The sequence below is a fragment of the Falco peregrinus genome, chromosome Z, assembly GCF_023634155.1.
Source record: "Falco peregrinus isolate bFalPer1 chromosome Z, bFalPer1.pri, whole genome shotgun sequence".
Taxonomy (NCBI): domain Eukaryota; kingdom Metazoa; phylum Chordata; class Aves; order Falconiformes; family Falconidae; genus Falco; species Falco peregrinus.
In genome coordinates this window covers 28,898,465-28,925,477 of record NC_073739.1, presented here as the reverse complement: position 1 = coordinate 28,925,477, position 27,013 = coordinate 28,898,465, and the positions used below count along the sequence as shown (strand labels likewise).

Below are 27,013 nucleotides of genomic sequence, written 5' to 3'. Positions count from 1 at the left end.
CACTTTAAATACCTGTGATATAGATGCAAAACATCAGTTCTGCTGAAACCAGTGATGATCAGAGGTACGTCTCAAGCTGTTAATAATAAGCATCAGCATAAAGTACAGGGATACCAGATTGCTAGGTAAATGATACAAGACAGCTCATCTCTGAAAGGTAATGAAAGAGAAGAGCTGTCTATTCCTGGCAGGATTTTTTTATCATGTGTCCCCTGTCATCGTCATTATCACCCCACCCCCCACGCCGTTATTCAGCACTTGAAAAAACTGCTTTGGAAATAATAATGCTTCTTGGTGTCAAACAGCTCAGGAATCTGACAAAAGTCAGAGGTGAGGAGACCTTTCCCTCACCAGGCCCCTAGCCCTGATAACAGAGGAAAGGTCTGTTTCAGACTCTATTCAAAGTGTTTATTTAATTACTGCATTTCTTTAAGACTGGACGAGCTGACTTCTAAGACATATTGACTAATGTTTTTGGAAAGAAAAGGGCTTTGCCTTGCTAAATTATGTTTGTTGTATTGGCACTTTCTCAACAAAGAAGAATAATGGTAAAGAGTTGGAATCACATTAGAAACAACCTCTAAGGCCAGCTTTCTGGGACTGCTTTGAACTCTCACTCATCATTATTTTATGCACCCAATCTCCTTTGTGCTTATATGAAGAGGGTAAGAAACAACGTAAGTCTTGCCTTTAAGATTTTTAATCAAAGCTGCAGCTTTTCTGATTGCAACAGTGGATTTTCACGCTCCAGAGCAGTTGTGTAAATTAAAATCCCATGTTTCTGTGAGCTAGGGAATGGAACTGTTTGAAATGTTCTTAACAAGAAGAGCTCCCTGCCACTGTCAGAAAGGAGGAGAGGAAGCTTCAGGAGCTCTGGGCTTCTATTGCCCCACACAGGGATCTGTGACTGATAGACCACCGGGGGGTGTGGGTGCAGACTTGCGAACAGTGTGACAGTCTCCATCCTTTCCTGGATAGGCCCTCACCAGCTTCCTTCAGATCCACCTGCCACTGGACTGAGGAACAGAGAAAACAGTGACACATGCAGCAGAGGAGGCAAAGGGCTGATCATTTTGAGATGTACCTACCCAGTGCACAAGGCAGCCCCTAGCCCCTCAAAACATCAGATGCACGTCTGCTCCCCCAAAACACTGTGTAGCAAGTTCAGGGATGAAAATGTGATGAGCTGGAGAAAGAACATTAGGTTGGATCTGTAGCTTTTGTAATAACGCAACCAAGACTTTCCAGACACAAGGCCAGGTCTGGAAGTTTTCCTCCCCTGCCGCACCCCCCCCAGCCCCCCACCCCCCGTTTGCCCTTCTGCCCAGCTGCTACATTCTGGCTTTGCATTTGTGAGATCATTCTAGACAGATGTCGAATGTTGGCTTGCCAGTTATTCCTACAGGGGCCAGTGGCTCCTGCACTGGATGCCCAACATAAAAAGAAGCCCACCAGCAGGTGCAAAGAGAAAAGAGATGGTAGGCAGCTTCAAACGGGGAAAGTTCATACTGGGCGGCCGTGCAGCCTGCTGCCTGGGCTCCCAGCACCCGTGATGAGCTCGGAGCTGCGGGTGGCTGAGCCGAAACCCGGGATGCGCGGGGAGAAGGCGCATGGGAGCCACACGGCGGGGCCGGGAGCCTGGCTGGGGCTGCCCCGGCAGCGCGGGGCTGGGCCCGGGGTCGGGGGTTGGGACCCGGGGCCGAGGCGGGCGGACGGGGCGGGTGTGGGCAGCTGGATACTGGCGGGGGCGCGGTGGGCAGCGCCCGCGCGGGAGAGGAGCGGAGAGACAGGTGGAGGAGCATCCCTGCACTGCTCTCCTAGGGGGATCGTCCCTGCTCCTCGCTGCTCCCACCCCCCCCTCCACCCACCCCCCTTAGCTTTCTATAGGTGACAGAAAGAGGCTGTCACTTAAAGCCCATCTCCGCCCTCTGTGCCGGTGCTGTGCCGGAGGGGCGGGCGGTAAGCGCCGGGGCGGGTCGCTCGCCGCTGTTGCTGCCGCCGCTCCCGCGACGCCGGCCACTGCCCGCGCTGCCTCCGTGGGTGCCGCCGCGCCTGGCTACCCGCCCCCGGCCGCCGGCCCACCGACCGGCCCGGCAGCTGCCCGCTGGCCCGCCCCGCCGCTCCGGGAGCTGGTCGCCGGCCGCGCTGCGCCCGGACCCCGCCGCCGGCGATGCATGGGGAGAGCGACGGGGATGCTCGGTGTGAGTTGCTTGTCACAGACCTTTGTTCGAGCTGGGGTTGCGGCGCGGGGTGCGTGTCAGATAGCGCGTTTGCTTGTTTGCTGTGTTGAGTTTCTTCCACCTGCCTTTAAGCAGCCCAAGCCTGCCTTCAGAGATGCTGAGATCTCAGGTATCGGGGACCGGAGAGGGAAGCATTGCCGAGCTGTCCAGGCACACATCTGGATTCACTTGAGAGTTTGCACACTGCAGGTTGCATCCTGTAAAGCAAGCAGCTCGCAGTATGGAGTGCTTCCCATGAATGTCAGGTTAAGGGGTATTGTGGTGGCTTTTTTCACACTGTTTTGTGCCTAAAACATGTTCCTTTCTTGAAGTCGAGGTCGGTGAGAGGGTGGCCCCCACTGCATGCCACTGAAAAGGCAGCCCCGGTGGGGTCAGCGCCAGCAGCATGGATTTTCCGATGGCATCTCCCAAAGGTGGGACAGCAGGGTGCAACCCTCCGGGCCCATGCTGGGCAGGGCTGACAGGCCCCAGCCTCAGCCCCGGGGTGTAAGGCCAGGATGCATGCAGAGATCCTAAGTGGGACAGATGTCAATGACTGCCTTTGCTCTGCTGGAAAGAAGGAAGAAAGAAAAATGCCAGGGCATCTGTAAGGCTGCTGTGCTTAAGTTTTTGCAGTTTTTGCCTGATAAGATTAATGTTGGGGTGGAAGGTGGTGTGAGTTTCCCCAGAGGAATTGGCAAGAAACATGCTTGCTCTTCAGCTGCGGCAGGCAGGCCCCAGGCATGCCTTGCACCAGCTGGTGTGCCTGCAGCAGCACACCTCGCAGCGCAGATGAGGAGCCACCACTGTGCGGGTCCCCTTCTTGCCCCCGCTGCAGGGCTGCTCACCGGCCTGTGTTGTCACGTATTTGATACGCAGGTCCTGGCCCGCAGAGCATCCCGTACTGTCCAGTAGGAGAGCACGGCGCAGCCCTGACCCTGCTGAGCCACACAGCGTGCCAGAGTCAAGCATGATGTAAGTACCCGGTGTGGCGTGGGCGAGCCGCCGGGGCGCAGCGCTGGGACTAGTGCCCTCCCGGTGCGCGTACCCTGAGGAGCTCAGGACGGCCCGGGAGAAGAGGCCCGCGGTGCTGCCTCCTGGGACCGGGGATGCTGCCCGCGGGGAAGCGGCTCAGGCATTACGCCCGCCTTCTGGGAAGCAAACCACGGCTCGCTCAAAGCCCAGCCGTGCTTCTTGCACTGACACGGCCGTTTAATGCCGCTGTTTTTCCCGGTTCTGTCGCGGCTGTGCTCGCAGCATGCCCGGCTCCGGGCGACCGCTTCCCACCCTCTGGCTGCTCCGCAAAAGCCGCGGGTGTGGCTTCATGCGCCGGGACGGGCCCGTCAGCGGGAGGTTTCAGCCCGCCCAGGCGCAGAACCCGCCCCGCCCCGCCCCGCCCCGCCCCGGCGGCGCCCCCGCACCCGGCCCAGCCCGGCCGCGCACGACCCCTGGCGGCGGCACGTGGCACTGCGGACGCTCCCGGCGCAGCCAATCACGGCCGAGGGGAGCGCGGGGGGCCGCGCGCGGCCGAGTGACGCGAGCAGCGCGGCGGGCCGCAGGCAGGCGGGGCCGCCGGGCGGGCGGGAGGCGGGACGCGGGGGGGCGCGGGACTCCCCCGCCGTCTCGGATTAGCCCCGGCCCGGGGGGGCGGGTCCGCGCCGGCGGCACGTGTGGGCCTTGTCGGACAGGCTGGGCAGCCAATGGGAGGTGACGGGCCGGGTGGGGCCGCGCGGGGCCCGGCGCAGTGCGCTCGGCGGCGCGGGGCGTGCGGGCTGCTGGGGACTGCCGCCCGCCAGGCCGCCCGCACGCCTTCGCCCGCTCACCGGCTCTTTCCCTTTGTGCTCGCCTCTTGCTGCCGCCATGCCGCACCCGTCTGCGCCCGCCCCGCTACGGCCCGGTGGCCGCCTCTCGTCGCCGCGCCGCTGAAGGAGGAGAAAGCAGCGAGGAGGAGGTTGCCCGCCCGCCGCCCTATGCCGCAGCGTCGTCCCGCCGCCGTCCCGGGGACCTGCATGGACGGGCATGGGGAGAGCTGCGCCTTCCCGCGCCGCCGGGGCTGAGCCGCTCCTCCGCCTCCCGCCGCGCCGCCCGTCGCTCGCCGCCCTCGGCCTGCTCGCCGCCCTGGGGTTGCTGCTGGGCTCAGGTACCGGGACGGGAGCGGGGACGGGGCTCGGCGCTCGGGGTCCCGGGGCGGGTGTTAGGCGCAGCGGCGCGAGCGGGGAGCGCCCCGCGCGGGGCAGGGGCGGGCGCGGAGCGGGGCCGGGCTGGCGGGCCTGCCCGCCTGCGGGGCCGGGGAGCGGCGGCCTCTGCGGCGGGGGAGCCGGCCTTTGCTCGGCGGGTGGGAAACCGGGAGGAAGGCGGCGGGTACCCGCGCGTTGCGGACGCCTGCTGAAGCGGTTTGTGCTCCCCGCGCAGTTGTAGGGGGAGGGGGGAAGTCACCCGGCTTTAGTCAAGTTGCCGTTCTTTCACCGCTCTCTGTGCCAAGAACCCACCGAAAGCAGCAAACAAACTCCTTGAAGCTGCAGGGAATGTGGAGCGGCAGATTTATTAGAGTATTTGATAACTTGACTGATTTGCTCAGCTAGGCTAATTTATTTGTGATTAAAATACTATCACAAATCAGAACTGAAGGGGAGCATAAGGTTCCCTGATGCGTCAAAAGTCAGGCTCTGAACCAACATTGGCTGTGCCACTTTTGCGTGGCATAGGCCTTTTTTGTTTGTGTGTCCAAAAGCACAGAATTTGCTCAGTTGTTCTTTTATTTTGCAAAGCTACATATTACTTGCACAAAGGCGAAGTGAGAAACTTACTGCTTACTTACACACTTCGTGGTCACGCTTGACTGTAGGTTACAGATTTCCTCCTTCATACTCTGTGTTATCTTGGGATTTTGACAGGAGATTTGTGTTAGCTACCCATCACTGGCAACACCTGTTGCCATTATAAATTCATGGTTTGGATATTCAGAGTAAGTTATTTGAGTACTGACTCACATGAAGGTCAGCTAAGGGGCAAGCAAAGAAATTGCTAATACTCTCACATCGTTGTGTGAATTGCAGAAAAATGAGAAGTGTTGCAGTACTGTTCAGTTCATTGTCCACTCCTCATTTCTCCGGCATTTAGGAACGTTTTAATTAGGCTTTTAAAATCAGACTGGAGCCATGCCTATTTTACTTTGAGGACACGCAAAACAAGTGAGAAATGTTGTAAAGAGGGCTCTGAGGGGAGCAAAAAGAGTATCTGTTAGATGTATTCTATTTTCCCTTTTTCACACTTCCATGTATCTTTGTAAGCATTTTTGTGGTTTCAAAATCTGCTTTATGACAGTGAAATTACAGATTAATGTATGCACAGCTGAATTTTATAGTTCATGAAAGTAACAAGCACAGCGTGTTTTCAGTGGAAAGTTCTGGCCACTGGACAGCTATTTTATGAAATCTTACAGTATTTAAGAAGGTCCATCTTCTGTTACCTAGCGTCTTCCTCATTTTAACCCCTGTGGAACGTGTGGCTCTGTTTCCTTTAGTGCAGTGTGTAGTCTTGCCAATTTTGTTTCTGATCCTTATGAGTTCTTGTGTAAATGTTACCTGCAGAAGACCGTTGTTAACTGCCATGAGAGTCTGGAAGGGTTTCAGATCATGACAGCAAGAGCTGTGGAGGAGAGGGCTGTAAAACTCCAGTTTGCTGGCTGGGATGGTAATTAATGCTTTCTGTGCGGAAATCAGGTGACCAGATAAAGTCTAACTGGTTTGTTCCTGTAAACTGAACTGCGTACCTGTTGCATACATCTGATAAGTACTTCAGGTTTTTGTGGGGAGAGGGTTTCTTTGGCCCTTGTCTTATTATTGAATTACACTTTTAAGAAGTACTGCTATTGCAGTGTATTGTACTGCACCTTACACTTCAGACAGCTGTGGGTTTTCTCACTCATTAGTCCCAGAAAGTGAGCAGTGAAGCTTTAGCTATGGCAGTGTCAGGGAAATAAACTGAATTTATGGGCTGCCCACTTTCCTACCCTCCTTCTCCCCACCCTGCTTTCTAGAAGAGAAACTGATTTCTGCTTCATTCAGTCGGTTTTTGTCTAAGCATATGTCACTTGCTGCCTTTAGCACATCCTTCTGAGGGGTAGGATTCTGTTTAAAAGTTCAATACCTTGTGTAAAGCACTGAAAGACTAAATGGAGACTTGATTATTGACCAAGTGATTAACGTAAGCATGGAAATTCATCATCACCTTGGTATCTGGAAGGAAATGCTGGGCTCATACTTGGCAGGAGTTTAGTGCTTTTAATTTCCATCTAGACAATATCAAGTAATGGATTAAGTCATGCATGGATCATCTCAGCCTGTGAGATGGTCTGTATTGCTATCTTTCTGCCTCCTGAGCCCTTTTTCTCTATTATATAGTGTTTCCTTAATGGGTGAACACTGCAAGTTGTCTTCAGGTTGTTTTCTGCAGTTCTGTTTCCTGTGGGTGTAAAATGAGGTATTGCAATCTGTTTGCATAATTTCTCTCTGCCATCTGTTTGTGCTTAGGTGACTGCCAGATGCAAACACCTTGTGGAATCCAGAAGTGCACCACTGATTTTGTATCCTTAACATCACATCTGAACTCTGCTTTTGAGGGGTTTGATCTGGAGTTCTGCAAGGCCCTGCGAGCGTACTCTGCCTGTACTGATCGCAATTCCAAAGTATGCCGTGGAAACCTAGTCTACCATTATGCAGTGCTTGGGATCAGTGACCTCATGAGCCAGAGAAACTGTTCCAAAGATGGACCCACATCCTCCACCAACCCTGAGGTGACCCATGATCCCTGTAATTACAATGACCACATAGAAGCCAGAGAATATCAGGGAGGGGGCAAGACGACGACTCCTACTTACCTGTTTTGTGGCTTGTTTGGTGATCCTCATCTGAGGACTTTTAAGGATCACTTCCAGACATGCAAAGTGGAAGGCGCTTGGCCCCTCGTAGACAATAATTACTTATCAGTGCAAGTGACCAATGTGCCTGTGGTCCCAGGATCCAGCGCTACTGCTACAAATAAGGTATGAATTGTTCTTAATCACTGTGCATGCACATGTACAGAAGTAAAAGGCCAAGACAGCAGGGTAAGTCACTTAGCCCTGAACAGTTAGGAAGTGTGGCAGCTTGAGAATCTTCTGTGCAGTAGTCCAAGACAGTAAAACTGTTAGCCTCTTCTGAGAATCAAACAAAGCTTAAACAGGTCCTTTTCTTCCTTCCACTCCACCCCACCACAAAAAAATGCTGTACACATCACCAGGTAAGCTTTTAAGGGTACTAAAGGTAACACTTTGAAACAGTCTCTGCACTGCACCATCTGTGACTGCCTCTGCACTATGTAGGCATTCTAGGCAAGGAGACAGGAAAGTCTGAAGTATCTCCTTTTCATTAGGTTGTGTAGCCATAACAGTAGAAACCAAAAAATATTGACAAAGAGTCACAACAAATGAGTTATCAAGACACTGAGCGTTCAGTGCAGAGACAAGAAAGGGAACTGTAGAGAACTGAGAGGAGGTAGCAAAAAAAATTACATTTGCCAAATGCTTATCAGGTCTTAGTACCCTGGCTTTACTAAAGAAGCAGCAGCTTCTGCTGAATTCTGCTGAGGGTGTAAGTCCCTCTTCAGACATGCAAGACTTAAGATTGCTCTCCTCTGAGCCAGCTGAGGTGGCTAGAGAAGGAATAAATGTGCTATTATTGATATCTTATGCCATTTCCTTACTTTAAGTACTTGTCTCTTTTTGCCGAAGGTAGACAGGTGTCTGTAGGAAGAAAACAAGGATGTATAATGCATAAGTCTGGCTAAGGTGTCCTTTGATTTACCTCTAGAGTCGGGGGTGAAAAATGCTCTGAACTTTTGGGGCTTTCTTTCTATCAGTAAACAAAATCAGTTTAACATACATTTGAAGCTGATGCTGTCACATATTTCATTCCATTTTTGGAGTGAAATGGCCTTTTAAAACTCTGGTGGTGTAGTTCTTGTATTGTCAAGATATGTCAAGCTATGTATATACAGTTTCAAGATCATCAGTATTGGAGATTTTACTGTTTTTCTTAAGCTCAGAAGTAGGTTTTTTATTACCGGGAGCAGGAGCAGGGACTGCCAGTCACAATAGGTTATAGTCTGCACATCTCCCATGAAGATGGCTGTGTAGTAGTATTAATAAGTGAAAATCAGTTTTGCTGGATTCAGCAAAATTCATGCAATCATGTTGCATTCATGCTGGATTCCGACGTACTGACTAATGTCAGTACTTGTGTGAGTGAGGCAAATTTTTGCATTTGCCAGAAGCCGGAGGTTGGACTGGTATGTCACTGAAATTCAGAATCGCCTTAACTTGTGCCTGTTCCAAGAACACTGTGCATTGTGAATGAGTTCCTGAAGGGAGGGTAAAATGAAGAAATGAGGCTGACCTGAGTGAGCTTAGCAGAAGAGATGTAGGTCTTTTGAAATCTGCTCTAGTGGCATTTTCTTAAAGACTCTTAAAAAGCAGTGTTTCACAATCTGCAGTAAGCTTTTATCCTCGGTTTTGATAAAGTCTTGGAGAATATTCTTGATTTCCTTGTTATGGTAGTACTGGAGGAGAAAGTTGAGAGTCTTCTTGTGTACAAATTATGTGGTTGGCTAGAGTGTGATGGTAGTAGATAGGGGATTTCTCTTACCCTTTAGCCACATTCTGAAAATGATTGGCTATGGTAGCATGTTACACTGGTATATGTCTTCTCAAACAGGTAACCAAGAGAACTTCAGGAGACAAATGTCTGTATGTAGTAGGGAAAAGTCTGTTTTAAAGAGCATACCTTCTGTTTTTATTCTCAGTGTTTTTCTGTTTTTCTTATTCTGGAAAAAGTGGTAATGCATTTTTCTCTTTTGTAATAGTGATTTAACATGCCTGCTGTTGCACAAGTACAGTTAAGTGTGCAGAAGCAATTAAATAAAATAGGATGTATCATTTAGGATATTAGGAATTTCTCTAATACAAACATCTGTTACATGTTTCACAGTCCTTGAGTTTTTTCTTTCTTTGGCAGGTAATCAAACTTCTCAGCACACCTATTCGCAGGAAATCAAGGTGGTTTGAGTGTACAAGTAACTTAGCAAGATACGTTTTAATCTTTCTAAAGCATCCTCTTGAATCCTTTATTTCTTTATGGAGCAGCTGCTATAAAAGATACAGAAAAGTCTCGTTAAACTACACTGTCACTGCTAGTTTCATTCCTGTAACATTTTTCTCTGCAAGTACTCAATTTTGGTTGTGGTAGTGGACTATCTGCTGCTGGGTATATGTCATGACTTAAGTGCAGCTGGCAACCGAGCACCACACAGCTGCTTGCACACTCCCACGCAGTGGGATGGAGAGAGAATGGGAAGAGTAAAAGTGGGAAAACTTGTGGGTTGAGGTAATGACAATGTAGTAGGTAAAGCAAAAGCTGCGCACACAAGCAAAACAAACCAAGGAATTCACTCATCACTCCCCATGGGAGGCAGGTGTTCAGCCATCTCCAGGAAAGCAGGGCTCCGTCGTGTGTGAAGGTTACTTGGGAAGAGAAACGACATCACTTTAAATGTCCCCTCCCTTTTTTGTTCTTCTCCCAGCCTTATATGCTGATGGTATGGAATATCCCTTTGGTAAGCTGTGATCAGCAGTCCCAGCTATGCCCCCTCCCAGTTTCTTCTGTATCCCCAGCCTGCTGGGTGGTGGGGAAGTGTGAGAAGCAGAAAAGGCCTTGACTCTGTAAGCACTGCTCAGTAATAATGAAAACATCCCTGTATTGTTAATGATGTTTTCAACACAAATCCAAAACATAGCCCCGTGCTAGCTGCTATGAAGAAAATTAACGCTACCCCAGTCAAAACCAGCACAGTGTACTCTCCTTATTTTGGCCACAGGGTAGCTTAAGGCACTTTTAAAGAGCTGCCAAGAGTAATTCAGTGACTTTTATCTACACGGTGTGTTTTCCCTAGCTGAGAGCATGCAAATAAGTCTTCTACCTTCTTCATTAGAAAAGTTACCAGAACATTACCCATTGTTAGTCTTTCTGCTTTTTCATTGCAGATATTTAAGATAGATAATGGGAGATAATAAAGGTTTATGCTGAACTTAAATTTTGCAGAAGCCAAAGCAAATACTAGCCTACTTAATCCAGCCTGAAGCAGACCTAATGAAAGTAAAGACAGAAGGAGCAGAAAATTCAGTTTCTCCTGAATGTACTTTTTATGGGAAGTGATTTAAGAAGCTGTAGGAACAGAATATTTAATCTTCACATCATATGCAGCGTGCTTTTGAAAGGGACATACCATCATTTCCCTTGTAGGTAGTTATTACCTTCAAATTTATCATAGCTTTCTGGTGTACCAAGCTTTAAGGGAATCAGCAATGAAGGGAGCATTATGTGTAAATAATTTGTCTTCTCTTTCCAAAACTTGTGAGACTTGAGCAACCCAAACAGTCTAGAAGGGTATAGAGGGTTATCCAGTAAGTTCACAAAGGACAAGAGAATGCCAGGAGGAGACTTTAAGAAAGAATGTAAAGAATAAAAGTATGTTGCCCCACCCCACGCATCTGGCAGGAAAGTATGAAAAGCAGGAAAATTCTTCCTTTAATTCCTTAATTGGAAGGGTACATCCACTTGTGGGAGTTGTGTATTTATTTGTAGAATGCTTTTGGCAATTTGTTTGTAGGTGCTTTGCGTATTTGTGGTGCCCATAGTAACAACATCTGTTTCTTCACAGTGTACAAAGCTATTGTATGTTTTGTGGTCTAGCTGAAACTTGAAACTCCAGGTTTTTTGGGCTTGTCTGATAGGCTCATGCCCCTTGGCATAGGATCCTAAGGCCTTTCAGATGGAGAATGAAGGATCATCACCAAGCAGCTGGGAAAAGAGTTTAATCTCTCCTTTTGTTTTTTTTTTTTTCTGATGGACTTCCTGTATGAGTTTTGGATAGGTCACTGGCATCTCTGTCTGCATCACCAGCTATAGATAAAGAGCTCCCCTGTCTTGGAAGCTGTCTTGGGATTTCTGGAGGATAAATGACTGTTACAAGGGGCTGTAGAGGGAGCAGGTGGGAAAGGTATTGTAGAATGCATTAGATGGAAGGGGGGTTAATTTTTTGTGTGCATTACTTGGAGGGGTACAGAGTGTTTACTGGCTTTTGTTGCTGCAACAGGTGTTCTAGATATCACTAGTGTAGTTGCCTCTGAATAGCGAATGAGGCAGAGATGCTTGGGCTCGCACATGGAAAACTTTCCTTTTTTGCAGAGATTGCAAACTAAGTTTTTCCTATCCAGGTGTTTCATAGTGGATAGCTTGAGGGTGAGAGAGGGAATAAGGACAGAGAAGGAAAAACCCACAGAGCTTTTCTGTAGTGGTTTTACTGGGCATAAAGGTTTGAACCTGGGAATTGGTGGTATTGGCAGAGTGGGGGAACATTGGGTATAAATGTTCTTTTTCCTAGACTCAAAACATTTAAATAGCTCTTTTGCAGCATGTTTTCTATTTTTACAGGACATCATTGCAGACTGAACACAGTCTGCTACTTAGTCTCCTTTAAGTAATACTAACACATTTGTCTTCGAGTTACCATTCAGTAGTTCTAAGTAGGAACATTAGTTAAACTTACCATCTGTGATTAGTTTTTTCATCTTTGTGGACATTCTGCCTAAAGTAAAGACGAATTTGTGTTTTTTTCCAAAAGTAGTACATACTACAATTTTTTTGGAGAACAGCATAGAATTATTTAGGTTGGAAAAGACCCTGAAGATCATCAAATCCAACTGTTAACCCAGTGCTGCCAAGTCCACCCCTAAACCATGTCCCTAAGCGCCACATCTACACATCTTTTAAACACCTCCAGGGGTGGTGACTCAAACAATCCCTGGGGCAGCCTGTGTCGATGCTTGACGACCACACACTCCCACATCTCCATGTACTGAGGGGCCCAAAACCAAACACAGGATTTGAGGTGTGGTGTCACCAGTGCCCAGTACAGGGGGACAATCACTTCCCCTGTCCTGCTGGCCACGCTCTTTCTGACACAGGCCAGGATGCTGTTGGTCATCTTGGCCCCCTAGGCACACTGCTGGCTCCTGCCCAGCCGGCCGTCACCCAGCACCCCCAGGCCCTTTCCCACCAGGCACTTTCCAGCCGCTCTGCCCCAGCCTGTAGCTCTGCGTGGGGTTATTGTGTCCCAAATGCAGGAACATTCTCCTTGTGGAACCTCATACAACTGGCCTCATCCCATTGATCCAGCATGTCCAGATCTCTCTGTAGAGTCTTTCTACCTTCAAAGCCGATCAGCACTCCCATCCTGCTTGGTGTTGTCTGCAAACATACAGAGCTTCTCTGGTGTAAAGATAAATGGTTATTTTTCCTGGTGTCCAAGTCAGCCTGGCCTTCATAGGGTGGTTTTGTAGGACAAGCTGTGGCAGGTTGTCAGGCATTAAACTGTTTTCTGTAATTTTTGTGGGGCTGCTAGACAACTGTTAAAGACATTTCAGTGCCTTCAATGCCTGCCTTTGCAGGGTGGAGAAGGAAGGGAGAGATGCGTATATACTGAGCAGTATATATCTGAATGACTTTAAAGCCTCTGGTGGTCTCTTATGGGCAGTAGGACAGGGAATAACAATTATAAGTAGTAGGTTTTTTCTCAGACAGACGTGGTGATGCGACTTAGGTTAAAACAAGCTTTACTTCTCTGTTTGTTGCCATCTAAGCTTTATAGTCCCACTGTGGGGAAGGTCGGGGAGAACCTTTGTTCTTGGGTTGTCACCTTAGAAAAGGAGGTGGAATGTTTTAGCTACTCTTATCATTGATTAAGGATGCTTAACTATTGTCAATTTCTGGGTAGTTTTGAAATTAATCAATAGTAGATTGATTTCTAAGAGTGATTTATAAACAGTGACCTTCTTCTTTAACCATATTCAAGAAACACTTTCCTGAATGATCTTGGCTTTCCTTTTGGAAATCATCTAATGCTGAACTGTCTTGGTTTCAGGTTGGCTTCCTCATTATTTCTCTGTTGCGCATGGAATCCATACACCTTCCCTTCCCTTTTTGTTCTCTGACATGAAATAGGAATGTGTCATGGTTAAATGTCTTGTGGTGCTTCTGTACCACAGAGGCAGGCTGAAGAGGGGTTAACCGTATTTAGTTTTGTAACACTCTGAGCAGTGGTTCTTCTGAGAGGTTGGCCCCAGCAGCATTACTGAGGCAGTCTCCAAATCTTTACCAGACAGTTTGCCCTCCCCAGGCTCTCCCCACCCCCAACATCCATGGAAGAAGCAAGGTGACTTTTGCACATACACCTCTTGCTGGTGTCCTTGTGTTATGTCAACTTCAGCACAACAGTGCACCACAGAAGCATGGGTATATGGAGAGAAACATGAAGAAACTGCTTGGATGATGGCTGGTGCTGTCTGATGGACTGAGCAGTCATTAGCATTTCTAACACCTTTCAGTTTTGTTTCATCCTAAGAGACCTTCTATGCCTATAAAAAGCAACTATCCTGTGATATAACTTGAAATGAGGCTATTGAATCAAGATTTTACAATGAGTCCTTATGAGTTTCCTTTATTAAATCTCTCTGCTTTCACTTTTTGGCATAGGCCATTTTTCAATAAGGTGGTGAGTGATGAGATAAACTTACATGCTTCACACCTGTTGTAGGCCTCTGGAAAGGGAAGCTGTGACATTTTGAGCTAGTGACTTGAAAGTCACCAGCTTTCAAGTTTAAATTTCCCGATATGTATGTGTGTAGTCTAAAAGCTTTTGGATGGCATTGCAAGACCCCTTTAGAAATGTCATGTATGCTATACAGTTATCTACCTGTGACCTTTTAATAGCTGCCTTTCAGAGCTCATTTTTTAAGTCCTTTGCAGGCTTCCCGGGGATATCTGTTAGATCACTGATCTAGTATCATAAAACCTCTTGCTGAAACATCTCCTACCTGTTCTCCAGTGCTTGATTAAATCATTAGTAAATAATCAGGGCTGTGTTTTTCTTTAAACATCCTTCCCTGTCTTTTCCCTATAGTCTGAAATGGTGCATAAGGAGAGCATCTGAATGTTTTCTCATAATGCTAGTGTGAGGTAGGGCATGCAGACATAGGCTGAAGATAAAACTGAGAACCATGAATAGCAAGGTGTTTCTTCACTGAGTGCCTTCTCAGCAGCCTGTCTGACCTACTGCGCTTTATGCAGACTTACAGACATGTCACTGGACAGGCGCACTGTGAGATCTTACCTGCTTCCCAGTTGCTCTCTGTTAGGAAAAGAAATGTTCAGTAGCAAAATCTAATGTCATTAGAAACATTGTGCACTCTTTCAATGTGCATGTTCCACTGGTTGGGTATTCACTTTTTAAATGCTTACATAACATAATCAGTGTTCCCTGCCTCTCTAACTAGCTTTCCTTGTTACGTACCTGAATGCTGACTGTAACCTTTCCAAGGCATGTACTGTGGCCATATGTGCTTGGAGTAGTAATTGGGAAGGATAGTGTGGGTCTGTGGTTTTTAGTAGCACCTTGGGTCTTCAGCAGTGTTGAGGTAGGTTCTGCATGATTGCATGGTGATACAAGCCCTTGCCTGAAAGTACAATCCCGCCATGACAAACGTCTAGGAGGAAAATGGACTTGGGGACTGTTTCAGTAAAATTGTGAGTAAAACTAGGCAAGATCAAACTCTGTCCACAGAACAACAGGAACCTTCCATTCTTCGATGTTAATAAAAATCCAAACAACAAAATCCACCAAAACAAAAGAACAAACAATAACTTTCAAATTTTTCCAGAGTTATTGTCTGTTCAGTAAGTAGTGTCACCTTCTTGCATGTGGTTCCTCTCATCTGTGTTTTAACATCTGGATGAAGTCTTAATTCCTGTGCAGGTTTTGTCTGAACTCTTCTCAGTGTATTGGGTCTGGCTGAGCCCCACAGCAGCCCTCACAGCGCTGTGCTTGTATGGGCAGCTAGAAAGGTGGTGGTAACACACCAGCGTTTTGGCTGCTGCTGAGCGGCGCTCGCACACCACCAAGGCTGCCTCTCCAACATTTCACACCCCCTTCACCAGCAGGCTGGGGGTGGGCAAGATCAGGGCAGGGGACACAGCCAGGGCAGCTGACTCAGAGTGGCCAATGGGATATTCCATACCACATGACGTCTGCTCATATATAAAAGCTAAGAGAAAGGAGAAGGAATTGGGGGGAAATTCGTTATTTACAACATATGTCTTCTGGGGCAGCAGCTGTGCGTGCTGAAGCCCTACTTCCTGGAAGCGGCCAAACATCACCTGCTGATGGGAGGAAGAGAATAACGTCTTTTGTTTCCCTTTGCTTCTGCACATGTGACCTTTGCTATCGCCGCGTTAAACTGCCTTTGTCTTGACCCACAAGGGGTTTTTTCCCATCTTATTCCACAGACACACATACAGACACCACCACCCTCCATGCACACACTTTGGGCTCTGCTGAGGAGGGGAGTGGGCACCTGCCATCCAGGCAAGGTCAACCCACCACACTCAGGAAGATTGCCTATAGTAGGCATAGAAGACTTGAACGACTGAAATTGCATTTCTAGGTGAAAAGGCTGGATTCATATCTTCTGTGTTGTGGAAGGGCTGGATGAGGTTACAGGAAAGCCTTCTGCCCTGTACAGCCCTCACATTATTACTCCTTATTGCTTTATCATGTAGGCAGCCACAGCATTGCGATAAGAAGTACAAGGGTGATCCAAAGAGACTTCTGGGCCTTGGAACAGCTGGTTAAGGGATCAGGAGCACAAGTAGATTTTTTTTTTTTTCTCTGTCCTTCCAGTTGCAGGGAATTATGTTGGAAGAAACAGGAAGACCCAGCTGATCAGTATCTGGCTCCGTGATGGATCTCACTGGCAGAATTGTAGTTTTTTTGATCACACACAGATTGGTCTACATGACACCAGGCCTGCTGGAGACAGATGGGGTACACCTGTCTCAAAGCAGGGGAAGGGTTCTTTGCACAAGAGTTAGAGAGCTCATTGGAAGAGCTTTGAGTTGGATTTGAAGGTGGAAAGGGCTAAAAGCAGGCTCATTAGTGGTAAGCCATGGGACACACGCCAGTGTTTGAGGAACAGGGTGCTGTCAGGGTCCTTCAGTCTGCTCCATCATGTGCCAAGTACTCTGGGACACATTTGAAATGTCTCCATGCTAATGCACTCTGCACCTTAGCCACCTCTGTGAGGGTAAGGGATGGAGAGCCATGTGGCAGCAAAGACACAAGGGTGGTTGTTGTGTTAGAAAGCGTGGAAGCACCTGAGAACAGTGACGTAGGAGTTAGGGTTTCTCCCTGTGGGAAGGTGGGCAGGGTCAGTAGGCTGACTGAAGTGCATCTACACCAATGCATGCAGCATGGGCAGCAAATGGGGAGTTGGGAGCGGTTGTACAGGTGGAAAACTGATGTAATTGCAATCACAGAAATGTGGTGGGATGACTTACATAACTGGAGTTGCAGTGGATGGTTGTAAGTTCTTCAGAAATTACAGACAAGGAGGGAAGGGCAGCGGGGTAGCCCTGTATGTTAGGGAGTGTTCTGACTGTGAAGTGTGGCAATGGTGATGAAAGTTTGAAGTGTTTATGGGTGAGAATCAAGGGCAGGCAGCGCAGTATCACTACATGGGTGTTGTGAGGTTATACAAGGAAAAAAATCAGGGCAAAAGCTCAACTAGAACTTAATTTGACTACTTCTGTAAAAGACAATAAAAAATGTTTCTATAAAGATACTCACAACAAAAGGAGGGCTAAGGAGCATCTCCATCCTTTATTGAATGTGGGGGAAACTGTGACAAAGGGTGAGGAAAAGGCTGAGTTACTTAATGCCTTCTTCGCCTCAGTCTTCAACAGTAAGACCAATTGTTCTCAGGGTACCCAGGGACGGCGAGCAGAATGAAGACCCCCATAATCCAAGTGGAAACAGTTAACAACAGACGCAGGCACACAAAAGTCTGTGGGGCCAGGTGGGATCCACCTAGGGGTACTGAGGGATCTTGTCAGGTGCTCACCAAGCCACTGTCAGTAATTTATCAGCAGTCCTGGCTACCTGGGGAGGTCCCAGAAGGGGGAGGTAGGCCAGTGTGACACCCATCTACAAGAAGGGCAAGAAGGAGGATCTTGGAAACTACAGGCCTGTCGATCTGACCTCAGAGCTAGGGGAGCTTGTGGGGCAGATCTTGAGTGCTGTCACGTGGCACATGCAGGACAACCAGGTGATCAGGCCCAGTCAGTATGTGTTAATGAAAGGCAGATCCTGCTTGATGAACCTGATCTCCTTCTACAACAAGATGACTTGCTTAGTGGATGAGGTAAAGCTTGAGGATGTTGTTTACCTGGACTTTAGTAAAGCCTTTAACAGCTTTTCCCACAGCATTCTCCTGGAGAAACTGGCTGCTCATGGCTCGGGTGAGTGGACTGTGTGCTGGGTAAAAAACTGGCTGGATGGCCAGGCCCAAAGAATTCTGAATGAAGTTAAGTGCAGTTGGTGGCTGGTCACAAGTGGTGTTCCCCAGGGCTCAGTATTTGAGCCATTTTGTTTAATATCTTAATCGATGATCTGGATGAGGGGACTGAATGCACCCTCAGTAAGCCGGGCAGGAGTGTTGATCTGCCTGGGTCACACCAGCCCCACGCAGCGCTACAGGCTGGGGCAGAGCGGCTGGAAAGTGCCTGGTGGGAAAGGGCCTGGGGGTGCTGGGTGACGGCCGGCTGGGCAGGAGCCAGCAGTGTGCCTAGGGGGCCAAGATGACCAACAGCATCCTGGCCTGTGTCAGAAAGAGCGTGGCCAGCAGGACAGGGGAAGTGATTGTCCCCCTGTACTGGGCACTGGTGACACCACACCTCAAATCCTGTGTTTGGTTTTGGGCCCCTCAGTACATGGAGATGTGGGAGTGTGTGGTCGTCAAGCATCGACACAGGCTGCCCCAGGGATTGTTTGAGTCACCACCCCTGGAGGTGTTTAAAAGATGTGTAGATGTGGCGCTTAGGGACATGGTTTAGGGGTGGACTTGGCAGCACTGGGTTAACAGTTGGATTTGATGATCTTCAGGGTCTTTTCCAACCTAAATAATTCTATGATTCCATGAAATGCATAGTAAAATAGCAAAATGAAGTCAGAGCTACATCTTCATAATTGCATTAGGTCACTAGTGAAGGCTAGTATGAGCACTTGGAGTTTAAAGTGTTGCTTTCAAAGCACTTTTCAAATACTTTCGAAAGTGTGTGGCACACAAGCCTGGCACTTTCTACAAATACATGAAGGTCTTCCAGAAACTTCACTTATCAGCTCAGTAACACCATACTTGAAAGGCTTTGCTTCTGCAGTAGGATTAAAGTAATCTTTGTGATTTGTATAGTCAGTGAGGATCATGTTACTGGCATCAGTAGGAGTGGGGCAGTTAAATCTAAAATGAAATATTTCAAGTGTAGATTGAATGTGTGGGGTGTTTTCTGTTTCTGGTACTCTTAGTATAGCTGATGTTTGTTCATTATATTCAGATAAGTCTCTTATTTTCATCTTTTAGGGTTCCTCACTGCAGTAGCTTAAGAATTCTGTATGTGCCCAGAGAACCAGACTCAGATACTTATACTTTCAAAAAAACCTTTCTGCATTTGAAGATTATGGCATTTGGACTTTTCTGTCCTAGGTTTCGGAAGGGCCGGTAGTCTCTAGTCAGTAAACAGTGATGCTTGATCCGCGTTGTGGGGGCGTTCTTACAAGTATCAGCCAGAGTGTAGAAAGTACTATAGATACATGTACATGTATAACCTGTTAAATTTGTTTGAAATAATCTTTTTCATATTTAATGTTTTCTATTACCTTGATAATTTAAACAGCAAAAGTTTTGCAGTGAAATTTGTATAATCTCCGTTTACAACAAGCTCTTGAGTATCCTTCATTCACTTAATAGTCTTTCAGCCCTCGTTCGACGTGCAGTGTTATTGGTAAACTTGCCTTAGGGTGGAGGCTTCTCTTTTCCCTCCCTGTCTCTGAAATTGTGTGCTTTTCATTGTGGCAGAGGAGGGAGATTTGGAAAGGATAATTTGGTGGCTGCTGCCTGATAAATTTTGCCAAGTACCTTGCTTGACTGTTTTATCAAGTAGCCAGTTCTGTTTCTCATTAAAACCATTAACTCTTTTTGACTCCAGACTTGTTCAGGTGCTGAGCAGACTTAGAACTTTACGTCTGTTAAAATGTAAATCATTCTTTCATTGCAGAGCAACACAAATGGGCTCGAGGAAGTAGGAATAACCTTCTTTGTCTGAGCAGGCTGTGATACAAGTTGGTTTCATCAAAAGTGTGTTACGTAGAGTGTAAGACCTGATTTGCCGAATGAGGCTCAGGATTGTATGCAGAAATACCGATCACTTGACAGATCTCAGGTTTCTCTTCTCTGGGTTGTTGAGCTTACTTCACTAGGCATTGAGTTGTGAGGAGGTCTTTACAGCAGCAAGAGCACTTGTGTGTTTTCTGGATTTTGGGCACAGGCATTCAAGCTTACCTGTGGTGCACAGACATCAGTTTGCCAAATGGCCTGACTACAGGTGGCCTCAAAATAGCTGTATAACTGATTAATGCAAAGAAAAAACATTGGAAAAATTCAGTCAGACAGCACCAGTGGGAGCATACAAAGTCAAAATAACAAGTATTGTCCGTGTGAGACGGAAAGACTGTGTGTCAACCAAATGAGACAAACCAAACGTTGAAAACTAATGTAATCCTGTTTATGGTGTGTCTGAATACTCCAAAGGAGAAATTGTAGCAGTGGGAGGAAGGAGATGGGAAGATTTGTCTTACATAACTGGTATGGAGAGGTGAAGCTAATGAGGTTTCATTCGGATTGTCTGTACTCGGCTGTTTCTTTAATCTCTAGCTCTTAATGTAAGCAGAAGGGCAGGAAACAAAAAGTGGTGTGCAGAAGTGTGCTGGTTAACTGAAATTAAGATGTGGGGTTGCTACAGAGTAGATTTTAAGGAAAAAGTGTAGATTGAAAATGCCTTCTGATATGTTTTGGAGTACTCTGAATCTTGTTACAGATTGCTTAACTCATCGACTGGAAGTAATCTTGGTATGATCAGTCAGTGATTAACATAATGATTAAAATAACTGGTGCAGAATACCCTTGGCCTTTTCAAGAAGTCACTCCCCTCTGGAGCTGTAAAGGAAGTAGCATATCTGTTTCTAATATTTATATGCGATTCTTCATTATACTTTTTATTTTAGGAAAAGCCACCAGACACTCCAAACTTGGTCTGCCAAGTAGCCTAATGATTCCCTTCAAGTCCAAGTAGCCTAATTATTCCCTTCAAGTAAGACTGGAGGACCTCCTCTTTCTGTTGTGGCTTATTCAAATAAGCGTTAAGGTTTAAAAGGCCAGCTGTAATCTTCAAAGAATGAGTAATTGCTTTATGCTCCTGGTTTCTGTGTTGGAAGTCACTCTTCAAAGGCATGTCTTTGAGTACCTTTCAGTCTTGCCTTGTTTCTCCAGGGGCACATTTTCTAGTGAAGGCAGACTAAGTGCCACATCTCCCAGTTCCTAGGACTAATGTATCCAGAAGTGCTAAGCAGTTATTTGACTCGTTGTTCTTCTTGGTCTTGCACCTCTCATCTCACTGCCTGTTGTGTCAATGGTTGATAGAGCACTAAATACATCAGTCCTTTTAAAGTAGTCTCACACAGCTAATACTGGTAACGGACCCATCAAGTGTACAGTACCATGACAAGGGTCATACAGTTACTGTAAAAGGAGTGATGAGAATATTGTGAGTAGGGAAAGCTGGGTTCTTTTGTACCTTTCTGGGATTTTGCAGTCTCATTCTGGTTTTGCCATAGTGGCTAGCATTGTAGGAACCATTTGGCACTTCTCTGTGACTATAGGATGCATTCCAAAGTGTTAAGAAACCACCAAGCAGGAGGGAATTGTGATGCTTAATTAAATATAAAGCCTTTTCCTTTCCTGACCGTGTGGCTGTTGCCACATGCCAATATGCTTCCAGGCCAACTGAAGAACAAATTTAACAATTGCCATCTGGTAAAATCCTGCTTTAAGCATGTGTACAGACTGTTTTCCTTCAGGGACAGCTCTCAGCCTCTGACATGGTAGGCAGTCCCAGATATGTTCAGCTGCAAAATGGAAATGGGGTTGAAATGATGATTTTTTTTTTCGACTAACTTTGCCTTTTTTTTTTTCTCACCCCCCCACCCCCGCAGATAACTATTATCTTTAAATCATACCAAGACTGTACAGATCAGAAAGTATATCAAGCAGTGACTGATGACTTGCCTGCAGCTTTTGTTGATGGTACAACAAGTGGAGGTGCTGGGAACATCAAGAGCTTGCAAATTGTGGAGAAAGTCAGTGGCAAATACGTCGAAATGCATGCCAGGTACATTGGGACCACGGTGTATATACGCCAGCTTGGGCACTACTTAACGCTGGCCATTCGCATGCCTCAAGAGTTGGTCATGGCCTATGAGGAGACCCAGGATCTGCAGCTGTGTGTAAATGGTTGCCCTTCAAGTGAACGTATTGATGATAGTGGCCACTTGCCATTGCCTGTGATGGGGCAGTTGCTCCCTCAGGGTGATGCTGCTCATATCCAGCCAGTGTACACGCTGGAAACTGCCACCACCAAATGCCATGAGAAGATACTGGTGAAGGACATCTACTTTTACTCATGTGTATTTGACTTACTCACCACTGGTGACACTAACTTCACAGCTGCTGCTCACAGTGCCTTGCAGGATGTGGAGGCACTGCACCCCAGAAAAGAGCACTGGCATATCTTTCCCAGCAGTGGAGGTGGTGATGTGGGCAAGAGTAGCAAATACTTTGTTAGTCTTGGACTTTGCTCGATCTTTGTTGGGTTTTTGTAGGGGGTTTTTGTCTATAACAAAGTTTTGAAATATATATTGTCATAATATATTGAGTAAAGATGGGTATATGTGTATATACCATGTATATGAAGGGATCTTTTCTCTTGAGACACCCACCAGATTGTACATGTTGTGTTAACTGTTTTCATGTGTGTTTGATGTAGTATTCTTTGTATCTATTTGTTTTGCAGCTGGTGAAATGTTTTATAATGTCCCTGCATTGGGACTTGAGAGAAAGCACTTTATTTTTTATATATTAAATATTTATGTCTGAGTAATTATGTATCATACATACAAACGTGTACATACAATACTCAGTGTTCCCTCTAAGTACTACTTGGTTTAACACATTTTTTAACTGGATTAGCTTGTGGGGATTAACTTGTGGGGATTTTCTGTCATTCTTTTCCTCTAGAGACAGCACATCTCTTGTCCTATAATGACATTGGTGATTTGCTGAGTTCACTAGTTAAAATCATTAAAAATGGAATTGTATTCTAAATGGCCAGTCCCTTCTTTGGAGGGAGAGTGAAGTGCTTCGCCGTAACTCGGATGACCGTCTTGGATAGCATGAATTACAGAACGTTCTTTGTAATTCTGACATTTCCTAGTTTCATGGCATGAGTTTCAAAAGGAGAAAAGGGAATGCATTGGAGTTAGACTTACATAGCTTTATGGGACCAGTGGGGAAGATAGTTTTGAAAGATACTAATGGTCTAGTTGCGTAAGCATGTAACGTAAATATTGCAGCTGCATCTAACCTCGAGGGTTGTCATTCTCCAAGATGGACTGAAGAAATCACAAGCCTGAATTCTGTCCCTTGCTTAGGTGCTAATTCTAGCATACATTCAGAAGGAGGAGGGGAGTGAGCCGCAGGCTCTGACTACTTTTAGTGAGGAGATAAGAGAAGAATGATTTGGTGGCCTGAAAGTTGGTTTTGCTTAGTGCCTTGACTCGCTGCAAAAAGTGGAAACTTTAATACATGCTGCAATAAACCCAGCTACAAGATGGGATTATTCTACTCTTGAAACAGTTCATCTGAGACTGGATGGATGTGTTAGAAGTGCTGTCTGAAGAAGACTCAAATAGCACTTGCATTTGTTAAGCAAACTTGAGCTACTGTTTGCCTTGGTGGAGGGAGATGGAGTTTATTCATGGAATGAAACTAGTTTTTATGGAGACACTTTTGGCTAGATGAGGGACTGTTGACTAGTAAGAATGGTAGTAGTCTTCTCAAAGTAACTAATTAATTCCCAGTATGGATGGGTAACTGCATACAGCTGTTATTCTGGGAATACTTAAGACAAAAGTAGTCTGAGCTGAGTTAAGGCTGAAGGTAAAACTTTATTTTAGACTAGGCTATTGGCAGCTTGTTCTGTCTGTGCTGTCTGAGGGTGCTGTTCCAGGTGAGTTAGGCTGGTGGATTTATGATATGTGATAATGTGGCTCCTGTGGTTTCACCTGATGGTGACAGGCTTCCTCCTGTTTTGTGTGGCTTAACTTCCTCGTCAGTGCTCTCAGTTTCTCAAGTTCTTACGGCTGAAAGCTGAGGGATGAACCTAGTGTGGCTTGCAGTGGTGCACATACTTATTGGGCAGGCACCATATCCTAGTTAATTTTCTCTGTCCCTAGATCCTGTATGTAAATAACGGTATATAGATGTATACCAGCATTGAGTTGTGAGCTTCATGGTATATTTCAGAAATGTAGTAATTCCCATAAAGGTTTTCCATTTTCTTGTTCCTGCTGTGGGATTTCTTGAGAAAATGTTATTTGCACAGGTTCATTCTTGATGTCTGTCATTGCCAAGATTTAGTTAATGCCAAATGGGGATATTTTGAAGCTAGGGAGTGGTCTCTGGAGAGAACTTAAGTTTAGAGGGAATACTTTTTTTGACAGGCCCTCCAAATGGCTGTCTTTTAGAAGGCTACAGATTATTTTTTTTTCATGCTTGGAAACCCCACAATGTGTCAGTCTTTGCAAAATCTTTTTTATGTGGTTCATGAATGTACCAATAACTATATGTTTGTGTAAAAGAGTGGCTGTGCAGTGTGTAAATACTTTATTATGATAGAACAATAAAGTTGCCTGCCCTGCTGAGGAACATCTGTAATGTGGTGTTGGTGACCCCTGGTGGGGTGCAGAGAAATTGGGATGTGGGCCACGTACTGGGCAGGCAATCTATTAATAAAGCACCAGTTTGTCTCCTAGCCATCACTTGCTGGACAGGAATGTGCTGAGTACAATCATTATACTTCCTTACAGATGCTTGTTTCCCCTCTGCTAAATAAGCTGTGTAGTGAAATTTATGACCAGCAGCTGCAAACCAGGGCAGTTTATTGAAGAGGCAGTGTGTGGGAAGCCAACAACAGGAACCATCCCCCCAGGGATCCCACTTGCACAGCTTCTTTGCAGTGTTTGCAGAGATACTTAGAAGACCTTGAACACAATGATCCGATATGGCTGTATCCATCTTGAGAGGCATTATGAAAATCTTCTAAAGTTACTGGAGAACTTTCAGATCAGAAGAGCCCTGGAAGAGAAAATTACTTGCTGTAAATCTGAAGAAGAGATTGAGGCAATGAAAGAATAAATGATAGACAAGTGTCCGTAAGATTGCAGAACTTTGTATAACAAGATGATCTGCTAAGTCATGGGAGCTGTAATATTTCAGCTGCAGGGCTAATCACACATTATGAAAGTAAATTGAAAGTGCCAAAACTGAAAAAAAAGTCGTCAGATATATGCCAAGAAAGATAGACCTAATAAACACAACTTTGACGGTTGTTTTGCTAAGCTTATGTTACAGCTAGAATTTGAGGTGTGTAGGGAGCAATCTTATGTGGTAGATAACATCGTTGTGGGAATGGCTGTAGAAAGCAAAGGGAGCTTTAAATATGTGTATGTTTAGTGTATGCAGAAGGTGGCCATTGCATTTGTAAGAGCTTACTTTCAAAGGTGGTGACTTACAGAAGACAATATAACATGATCATCAGTACTTTAATGCAACAACTAAAGCTGTTGCTGATGCTGTCTGTTGGCCTTTGTCTTAAAAAAGTTGGCTGATGCCTTCAATATTAGTGGCTTATTCAAAAGATTATTCCGAGTATCTGCTAGAGCATTTCTAACCAGAGTATTTCCTAATCCTGTGCTGACAGAGCTCTTAACAGCGGCTGAGGATAGTTCTCTGTAGTTGTGAAGTCTGACAACTTCCCTAGGAACCAGGTCACAGAACTGAGCAGATCACCCAGGTGCTTAATCCTTCAATTTTTATGTATATATGGCTCCTAAAAAAGGGTATTAAAAAAAGAAATAGTATTCCCAACTGACTGTCCAACAAAAAATTACTTTTTCTCTCTTTCTGGAGAACCTGGCTGGAAGAATAATGTGCACAGAGCACCTGTTAAGTGGAACACAACCTGAGAGAACGCAGGGTCTGAGAACAACCTGGCTTTTCTTCCTGTAGTCATGGTAGGGCCCTTCAGAGATGCATTTCCCTTCAAACTGCTGCTGTGCTGCCAGAAAATGGATCGCCAACTATTTACGTTCTTTTACCTTAGCATTATGGATACTATGCATTTGTTTTATGGGTTTTGAGGATGTGCGAGTGGCAATTTACTTGCATATACCCCAAAGTGAAGCAAGCAATGTTGCAAGCTTTGCACTACCTAATGAGGGTGTCATTAGTGGACATGTTTTGAAAAAAGCCCAAGTGGCTTGTGGCCTTCTTCTGGCAGACTCAGCACAGTTTCAAATCTTGCATTCATTTAATTCATACAAGTACAGCTGTAGTGTTTTACACTGAAATTTTCATGCTTTGGGTTATTTTAATTCCAATTTATGTCTTGACTGATATAAACTATATTCCTTTCTGTCTTGCCTATTCCAGATATGAAAGACTGCTATCTATACAATGCCTAGACATGACTAGTAATGGTTCCCTTTTCTAAATAAAGTATTCCTTGTTGTTGTTTACAAGATAAGCATTCTCCGTGTTGTGCTGCTAGTTCTCTCCATCTGTATTCAAAACAAACAAGGATTGTGAGGGTCAAAGTTAATTAGATTTTGTCATTCTTACTAATGAGCTTGTTTTGGAGAGCAACATTGCCACAGATCAGGTATGCAGGTAAATTTATTATGATGCTGATGTACAAAAATTGCATCTGATCTGATTCAGAATTCCTTTAATCTGACTGTGTAAAATTATACTTCATTGAAATTAAAAGCTGCTGATAGTAAATCAGCTGTGAACAGTAAGATTGATGACAGATTTTGCATACATGCAGGAGTGTGCACCAGAACTGATAAGTAGATATAAAAATGACTTCATGTGTTGTATGTGGATTGCCATTAACTTTTATTTATATGAATTGTTTTCAAGATTACTGCACTTTTAAAGCTTAATTTGCGCTTTTTTCTACATCATAATAGGAGGGTAATGATCCATTATATAGGTGAATTATGTATGTGTCATTGTGTGATAGTATGTGCTGAAGGCTGGGTCTGCAAAATATGTCTAGGTGGTATGTGAAGTGTTTAAATCCAAAATTGAGATACACAGTAAAGCCTCAGCTTGAGCCCAGACTTTCCTTTACGATCTCTACTTCTCTCCTCTTAGTCCAGTAAAGTCCCTCAAGGAATTTTTGTTGGCAAGCAGAGAAAGCAAATGCAGTCTTGAGGGTTGTGCTTGCACCCTGGTCAGATTCACATGTTGTTAATCTGCCTGATTTACTTGCAGGACTTTTTTTGGCAGGTATCAGACCTGCTCACTCATGTTTGGCAGATAAGAGTTGTTTATAGAGTAGCGGTGTGGTAAGCATTCTGCTGGCATTCTTCCTCTGACTTGATCTTTCACATCTTAAGGGAGTGCCAGTGCC

The 27,013-nt window shown here is 45.8% G+C and overlaps 1 protein-coding gene across 1 annotated transcript; it reads left to right on the top strand.

Moving 5' to 3' along the window:
* The first annotated feature begins 3,934 nt into the window (after positions 1–3,934).
* RGMB (repulsive guidance molecule BMP co-receptor b) lies at positions 3,935–24,249 on the top strand. Its single transcript, XM_055791653.1, has 3 exons — positions 3,935–4,359; positions 6,752–7,263; positions 21,471–24,249. The coding sequence occupies exons 1-3, from the start codon at positions 4,239–4,241 to the stop codon at positions 22,134–22,136; spliced, it is 1,299 nt and encodes a 432-aa protein (XP_055647628.1). The 5' UTR covers positions 3,935–4,238; the 3' UTR covers positions 22,137–24,249.
* Positions 24,250–27,013: the final 2,764 nt, after the last annotated feature.